This window comes from Centropristis striata, chromosome 1 (assembly GCF_030273125.1).
Source record: "Centropristis striata isolate RG_2023a ecotype Rhode Island chromosome 1, C.striata_1.0, whole genome shotgun sequence".
NCBI classification, from domain to species: Eukaryota; Metazoa; Chordata; class Actinopteri; order Perciformes; family Serranidae; genus Centropristis; species Centropristis striata.
This window is the reverse complement of record NC_081517.1, coordinates 10,919,445-10,928,393: the sequence shown is the minus strand read 5'-3', so window position 1 is coordinate 10,928,393 and position 8,949 is coordinate 10,919,445. Positions and strand designations below refer to the sequence as shown.

Genomic DNA, 8,949 nt, shown 5'->3' with positions numbered 1-8,949 from the left:
GGAAGTTAAACACAACGTGAGGCTGAAACTGGACCAGCAGGTTTTCAACATTTAAACAACTTTTTATTCAAGTTTCTGAAACAAAAACTGTCCAGTAAATCAACACGTCCAACAAATCTAACACATTATACTATAACATCGACTTAATGCTTATTAAAGTTAGTTTACTGTCTCATGGATCAGATCGGATGGAAAAACTCAAGTGAAGTAATAAAGTACAGGACAGAGTAAATGTACTGAACATTCCTACATGGTCATTCAGGTCCATAGAGTGTCAGGCTGTTTGTTTGTCCTGACAGTCAGTAAACGTCCAGGTTGACTTTGGGTTTTCCCAGTTTTCCCAGCAGGTGGAGTCCGGCCCGAGCCGCCAGCAGAGTCACCATGTCGTTGCAGCCGGAGGTCACCGCCACGTCGTATGGCGTCCGCCCACTGGCGTTCCTCCGCTGCACGCTGGCCTGCAGGCTGCAGAACAGTGATGTCAAGGTGACATCAACAGGTGGGAGGAGCAACAAAATAACAAAACCAGAAAATATGTTGAATTGTGTGTGTGTGTGTGTGTGTGTGTGTGTGTGTGTGTGTGTGTGTGTGTGTGTGTGTGTGTGTGTGTGTGTGTGTGTGTGTGTGTGTGTGTGTGTGTGTGTGTGTGTTACCTGAGCAGCACCTGGGCGCTCTGCAGACCTTCAGCTCCGAGCGCTGCGACTTCATGCAGAGCCGAGTTTCTCAACCTGAGGAGAATTCTTTTTTATTTTTTTTTACAACAAACATTCAATCCGTGAAATAAGAGAAAGTTTGTAAAAATGAAAAGTTTCTGATAAAAACTGAATTTGAATTTTATATAAATGTGACACTACCATGAAAAATATTTTATTATAACCTGAAAGTGAGAAAATGCCAAAATGAATAAAGTCGCTGGATAAATAAATAAAAATCAATAAAATAATAAATGACACATATAAATTAAAACAGGTAATGTAAAAATAAAATCATGGTAAAAAGTAAACAATACATTTCAAAAAAGGATCTAAATAAATAAATACAGTGGGGAATTTATACAAAGGTAAAATCAAATGTAAATGTATGTCACCCTTAATACTGATAGCTAATTATTTTTATAGTAATTGCATATTAATCACTTGACTAATTTATAAAAGATGTATAAAGAACATTTTTTTAAAAATAATTTGGGGAAAATAAAACAAATAAATGCATAAATATTTACATTTTAAAATTAAAACTGAAGAAAAAATGAATGGAATTTATATGAATTTTAAATAATGTAAATAAAAATCAATAGGCTCATTATGTGATACAAAGATAAATAAATGAAAGATTTCATTATAGATGTTGGTACATTTAATGTCATACCAATATATTTATCATGTAAAAATGAATGTATTATTTAGTATTATTTCTTACGGTCCGGACTGCTGATCCACGTCGGCTCCTCGCTGCACTAAAACAGGAAGTACGTCATGGTGACCGTTGACCGCGGCCACCGCTAGAGCATGGCGTCCGTCGGCGTCGCAGCAGGACGGGTCCACCCCCTGGTGGAAACAAACGCACCAGTCAGTGTCAGGTCAGCAAGGAGGGGGCTTCTGATTGGCTGCAGAGGCTCATACCTGATCCAAGAACTGCTGGACAACGCCCGCCTGACCTCGACCCGGACCAGGACCCAGCTCTGCCAGAAGCCGCACCTCCCACACCTGCAGCCAGGCAGCCAATCAGAGAGCAGCAGCCGATTATATATTATATAGTCAAGGTTTAGTATTTGAAAAAATTAGGTAATGTAGTATCTTTTTAATGACTTTTTCATGGTTGACATCTTTTATCAGAACAGCAAAATAAAAGTGTTTATGTAGTATTTATTCTTTATTAGCTCTAAACGTTACAATAAGATAAAAAGGGTAAATAATCTAAATAGTTTAGACATTTTTTACCAAACGAAAGGAAAAATGTTTTCAGGAGAAATATAATCTTCTATTTTTTAAATGTTGGAATGTTCCTTTGATGTCGGATGACATCAAAGGATGTCGTTTGATGTTGGAATGTTCTTTTGTTCCTTTGATGTCCGAATGTTCCTTTGTTCCTTTGATGTTGGAACGTTCTTTTGTTCCTTCTGATTTTGGAACGTTTTTTTGTTCCTTTGATGTTGGAAAGTCCCTTCAATGTTTGAACGTTCCTTTGATGTTGAAACGTCTTTTGTCCCTTTGATGTAGGAACGTTCCTTTGATGTTGGAACGTTCCTTTGATATCAGAACATTCTATGGTCCCTTTGATGTTGGAACGTTCCTTTGATATCAGAACATTCTTTTGTTCCTTTGATGACAGAACATTCCTTTAATGTCGGAACATTCGTTTGATGTTGGAATGTTCTTTTGTTTCTTGGATGTTGGAACGTTCCTTTGATGTTGGAACATTCCTTCGATGTTGGAACGTTCCTTCAATGTATCAATGTTGGAACGTTCTTTTGTTTGATGTCAGAACGTTCCTTTGATGTTGGAACGTTCCTTTGATATCAGAACATTCTATGGTCCCTTTGATGTTGGAACGTTCCTTTGATGTTGGACCGTTCCTTTGATGTTGGAACATTGTTTTGTTCCTTTGATGTTGGAAAGTTCCTTCAATGTTTGAACGTTCCTTCAATGTTTGAACGTTCCCTTGATGTTGGAACATTCTTTTGTTCCTTTGATGTTTGAAGGTGCCTTTGATGTCGAAACGTTCCTTTGATATCAGAACACTCTTTTGTTCCTTTGATGACAGAACATTCCTTTAATGTCGGAACATTCGTTTGATGTTGGAATGTTCTTTTGTTTCTTGGATGTTGGAACGTTCCTTTGATGTTGGAACATTCCTTCGATGTTGGAACGTTCCTTCAATGTATCAATGTTGGAACGTTCTTTTGTTTGATGTCAGAACGTTCCTTTGATGTTGGAACGTTCCTTTGATGTTGTAATGTTCTTTTGTTCCTTTAATGTTGGAATGTTCCTTTGATATTGGAATGTTCCTTTGATGTCAGAACGTTCCTTTGATATCAGAACATTCTTTTGTTCCTTCAATGTTTGAACCTTCCTTTGATGTTGGAACGTTTATTTGTTCCTTTGATGTAGGAATGTTCCTTTGATGTGCGTACGTTCCTTTGATTTCTGAATTTTCAGAAATCAAAATGTTGGAACATTCCTTTCATATTGGAACGTTCATTTGATGTCGGAATGTTCCTTCGATATCAAAATGTTCTTTTGATGTCGGAACGTTCCTTTGATATCGTTTATTTGTTCCTTTGATGTCGAGAGTTCCTTTGGTCTTTTGATGTCAGATCATTCCTTTGATATCGGAATGTTTCTTTGATGTCGGAACATTACTTTCATTAAAAAAAATCAAATTTTGATATTTTTTATTTTTTATTTTTTATTACTTTCATGTCAAAACGTTCTTTTGATGTTGGAACGTTACTTTCATGTTTGAAAGATTTATTCTTTATTTTATTAGCTCTCAATGTTACAATAAGATAAAAACTATATTATCTAAGTATTTGAGAATTTTTTTACCTAAACGAGAGAAAATGTTTCAGGAGAAATATAATCTATTTTTATATATACAAATAAATATATAAATACAAATATATATATATATAGGCACCATGTTGTGTAACAGTATTTTACTGAACAACATAACCTCGAGGAAGTTTCTTCTTCATTTTCGTGTGTTTCTGACGAGTTGGCGTCTTACCGGAGGTTTGGGCGTTGGCTTCTGTTTGAGCCGTTTGTTGTTGGAGCGATCATTTCCTGTCAACACACAGACACACACTTAATTATCTTTATTATTTTTAAATTTTCATATAACTTTTTAAATGTGTTTTATTTATGGATATTTATCATTATTATTATTATATATAAAAATGCTGTCAAAATAACTCCATCAATTTAAAATATTTAACAGGTTCAAAACAATAAGAAAGATGATGAAGTGTTCTTACTGCTGCAGTCCTCAGATCGCTCCGTCACGCTGCTCAGAGTCTCGACTGCCCCCGTGGCCCCTGTGGCCCCTGTGGCTGCTGTGGCGCCCCCCATGGCCGCGGTTGCGCCCCCTGCTGGGCCGCCCTGAGGACAAACAGTGAGTCATCTCACAGACAGAACAGAAAGGTAAGAAACAGTGTGAGAACGAACCTGCTGCTCCCGACCGGCCGACACAAAGCTGACGGTCACGCTGACTTCATAACGATCTTCCTGAATCACAGCAGAAACCATCTGAAGGACAGCAGTGCACAGGATGTCAACCACAGCATGCAACACTACACACCTGCACAGGTGATCAGGGAGCCTGACACCCTAAAGATGTTTCACAGCACGACCACAACTCCTGACAGTTCATTTATTTATCATAGAAAGTAATCATGTTCATTAATATGTCACTGGTAACGTCACAGGTGACGTGGCGTACCCGGCCCAGGCGAGGCTCTCCCAGCAGAGCCCTGAAGGAGGCGTTGTTCTGAGCGTAACTCCTCAGGTGAGCACAAACATGATCCAGCTGCAACCTCCAGAAACCTGAGGACACAAACACAACATGTCTCTTTGTGGTTGTTTTCTATCTCTTTGTAGTGATGTGTCTCTTTGTGGTTGTTTTGTCTCTTTGAAGTGTTGTGTCCCTTTGTGGTTGTTTTTTGTCTCTATGTGTTTGTTTTCTGTTTCTTTGTAGTGTTGTGTCTCTTTGAGGTTGTTGTCTATCTCTTTGTAGTGTTGTGTCTCTTTGTGGTTGTTGTCTATCTCTTTGTAGTGTTGTGTCTCTTTGTGGTTGTTATCTGTCTCTTTGTAATGTCATGTACCTTTGTGGTTGCTGTCTGTCTCTTTGTGGTTGTTTTCTGTCTTTTTGTGGTTGTTTTCTGTCTTTTTGTGGTTCTTTTCTGTCTCTTTGTAGTGGTTTGTCTCTTGGGGGTTGTTTTCTGTCTCTATGTAATGTTATTTCTCTTGGTGGTTGTTTTTTGTCTCTCTCTGGTTGTTTTCTGTCTCTTTGTGGTTGTTTTCTGTCTCTTTGTGTCTCAGATTGTTACCTCTTCCCGGGCTGATGGCAGTCAGCAGCGGTTGGCGGTCTCTGGTCGCACTCTGTTGGTATTTCCTCTGCAGCCCAGTGGCTGATGGGTAATAGAGTCCAACAGTCTGCGTGCCCTGCTCGGCTGTGGGCGTGGCTAACTTTGTGCGAGGGGCAGAGCCAGAGGAGGGCATGGCCTGCCAGGTGGCAGTGATGTCAGCGGAGCGGCACACCTGGTTGGTGGCGGTAGGTCCTGTGATGTCACTGCAGGATGTGGGTGGGGGCGGAGCCTCCAGCAAGGCACCACAGGCCGCGCAGTAGGAGCCGTACAGGTTTCCGTTGGCGCCACAGCGCCAACAAACCACACAGCTGGCTGCCTGTCTCGGCTGCACACACATAACAATAAATTTCCCACAATGCTTCACTCCCCACACAGCTTAGCACAAAGACCAAAGCAAGGAAAAACTACAAGATTAGCTCCACGAAAACTACAAAAATTAACAAAAGAAGAACAAAACAAGTTTCAGCACAATAATTTAAATGTGAAAAACACGCTAACATAAAAAAAGTCAAATTAAAACAGAAATATTAACTTACGGCACGTTTGATCAGTGAATTAATGCAGACACTTAATATTTATTATTCTTTTTTGCTAATTTACTGGCATTCTAATTTAATTATTGAGACATTTATTTATTTATTTCATGTTTCAGATTTATTTAACGATAACAACCCTGTTCCTGTGTTGTTGATGTTGTTTGTGTGTTGATGTTGTTTGTATTGGTTTTGTGCTGTTTATGTGTTGATGTTGTTTGCGTTTTTTTGTGTGGATGGTGTTTGTGTTGGTTATGTTGTTTGTGTGTTGATGGTGTTCACCTTGGAGCCGCACCAGTCACAGAACCGGGCGTCTCCGCGGTTCAAACGTTTACATCTGGAGCACGTCAACGTCCTGCTGCCTGCTGGGAGGACAGAGGGGGCGCTGTTCCCCTACACACACAGACAGACAGACAGACAGACACACAGTTAGTGAGCTGCCTCTCCTTCAGTCTCAGTAAATATAAAAACAGAAAGTTTTACCTGCAGACGACTCTCACAGATCAAACAGCTGCAGACGTGAGCTGGGTTCACTCCTCCACAGCACACACACACCACACGCTCCTGCACACACACACACACATACATTGTATATAAACTATCACACTTAAAAGCTGTAGTGCAGTAATAAGTATAGTGTTTACCTCTGAGATGTAGAGAAGCACAAACATAAAGCAGCAGAAATGTTTGTGTGTGTGTGTGTGTGTGTGTGTGTGTACGTGTACCTGTAGGCTGCTCTGTGGTTGGATTGAGGCTTCACAGATTAAACAGGTGTGAGTGTTCACAGGAACCAGAGAGTGACAGATCACACAGCAGAGCACCTGGACCAGAACCAGCAGAACTCAGTCAGAACCTTCACTGTGTTCAGATGTTCAAGTTCTGAAAGTTACAGGAGTCAAAACACTAAAACAGAAAGTGGTCAAGACCCCAAGTGTGCAGTACCTGTCCTCCCTCAGCAGGCGGCGGTCTCTGCTCAGGTAACACCGGGAGAGCAGCTCCACACTCAGGACAGAAGCCAGAGGACGGGTCTGAGGGACGGACACTCAGACATTGAGGACACCTGGACAGAGACAGACGGACAGGCAGAGAGTGAGACCGTTTTTCTGCAGGAAAACAGTGAAAAGGTTGTGAAGGTTAAGAGACTCATCCGTCTGTCCATACCGCAGGATGTCCATCTCTCGGTGGACACATTGGGACGTCAGCGTGCTGCTCAGCTGCTCCGACACACCTGAGCCCTGACAAGAAACACAACAAAATAAAAGTCAAAAGTCAGCACTGACTTGTTTCTGCCCTGCAGCATGACGCCGTCAGCTCGTCTGTTTACCCCCTGACGCCGTCTGCATGCTGCGCCGCCAAGTCGACCCGCCAGGAGACGAGGAGCTGGTGGAGGAGAGGCACTACCCACAATCGTTGGCTCTGAAGACAAACAGCAGGGAGAGGAATATTATTTTTGAAAATGTGAATAAAACAGAATTTGTATATCAAGACTTTTCACATGTTTCCAGGCTCTCCTGTCCTCTCCTCTCTGCTCTGTGTAAACAGAATTTCAGTGAATATTTGTCACGTGACTGTTGGTCTCAGCAGACTAACTAAAAGGATTTACCTCAGTTATAATTATTAACTAAAAAACCATCATGAAATATTTTTCTCATATACTTCTATGCAGTCAGACTGCTGTATTTATCAGAGGAATTAAACTATATTCTATATTTAATGTTTCTATGATTATTAACAAACCTGCAGGTAGGAGTGAAGAGTTCTCAGACGGTTCAAACTGAGGCTGAAAAGAAAAGTTTCAACATTAAAACAGACTTTAATAAAGATGACTGTCCTCTTCGGGGGCTGATGGGAAATGTAGTCTGTTCACCTGCTGGTCGCTGCGCAGGAAGTCCTCCTTGCTCCACTTCCTGTCCTCTGAATCCACAAGATCAACTGAAAATACCTTCGTCACCACAGAGCTCTGTCTGCCATCACTGCAGACAGACAGGTAGAGACAGACAGGTGAGACACAGACAGACAGATTAGAAACAGACAGGTAGAGACAGACAAGTGAGAGACAGACAGGTATAGACAGACAAGTAGAGAGTTACCTGCTGACAGCGAGTGCTCTGACAGCGACTCGTCCAGCCGGCAGCAGGATCGGCTTGCTGTACTTCCTGCTGCTGCCTGATGAGCCGCGCTGCGCCACCACCACCACTGGCCTCGACCCATCCAGAGAGAAGAAGATCTGCACGCCAGGAGTTTCTGCAGAGACACACCTGTCAGACACACCTGGTCTCTGAGACACACCTGTCAGACACACCTGGTCTCTGAGACACACCTGTCAGACACACCTGGTCCTTGAGAGACACCTGTCAGACACACCTGGTCCCTGAGAGACACCTATCAGACACATCTGATACTGCTACAAGACAGGTGTAAATGGTACCTGAGTGGAGGGAGACAGGTGTGCTGGTGTCGATGTGGTTCTTGGTTCTGTGTCTCTGCAGGTCGATGATCGGGATGATGAGCGGCGCCGACACTGATCCTGCTGTCATGGTGACGGCTGTCTGTCTGTCAATCAATCAATCAATCAATCAATCAATCAATCAATCAATCAATCAATCAATCAGTCGATTAGTCAGCAGAGGAGGAAGTACTGTGATCAGTAGAAATACAACATGTTACAAGTAAAACTCAAGATGTATTCAGATATTTCATTTATATAAAAGTACCACAGGGTAGAAATACTACTTCATTCAGAAAGTACTAAAGTAATCAGAATACAGTCAAAGTACCAAAAGTAAAAGTACTCAGTTACTTTGTTTCACTCTGTGTTTGACTGGATGCCTCCAGCGGTGGAAGAAGTAATCAGATTACTCCACGCAGTAAAAGTACCAATACCTCACAGTGAAAGTAAAAGTCCTGCAGTCAAAACTTACTGATGTAAAAGTGCAAAAGAATCAAAATGTACATATCAAAAGTAAAAGTGCTATTATAGATTGTTGATTATTATTATTGATCATCTTAACTTTTATAATTTATAATAATCATGAGTTGATCATGTTTTTCATATCTGAAGCTAAAGTATAACAGTAAAAGTATAAAGTAATTCAGTAAAAGTATAAAGTAATGCAGTAAAAGTATAAAGTAATGCAGTAAAAGTATGAAGTAACGCAGTAAAAGTATGAAGTAATGCAGTAAAAGTGTAAAGTAATGCAGTAAAAGTATAAACTAACGCAGTTAAAGAAAAAAGTTACATCAGAAGAAAAGTATAAAACATGTACTTGAGTAAATGTACTTAGTTACTTTCCACCGAGTAACTTTACATTTGGCTGAAATGAATAATTTGAT

General features: G+C 40.8%; 1 protein-coding gene across 1 annotated transcript; it reads right to left on the bottom strand.

Moving 5' to 3' along the window:
* Nucleotides 1-41: 41 nt before the first annotated feature.
* On the bottom strand, nt 42-8,153 carry dzank1 (double zinc ribbon and ankyrin repeat domains 1). The gene is made up of 19 exons (XM_059331014.1): nt 8,045-8,153; nt 7,707-7,860; nt 7,484-7,589; nt 7,354-7,396; nt 6,941-7,032; nt 6,778-6,851; nt 6,559-6,676; nt 6,342-6,437; nt 6,100-6,180; nt 5,899-6,009; nt 5,045-5,408; nt 4,438-4,541; nt 4,164-4,244; nt 3,974-4,097; nt 3,727-3,782; nt 1,620-1,721; nt 1,417-1,544; nt 651-725; nt 42-462 (listed from the first exon to the last, which is right to left on the bottom strand). Exons 1-19 carry the CDS (start codon nt 8,151-8,153, stop codon nt 300-302), a joined length of 2,181 nt encoding a protein of 726 aa, XP_059186997.1. The 3' UTR covers nt 42-299.
* Between the last annotated feature and the right edge of the window lie 796 nt (nt 8,154-8,949).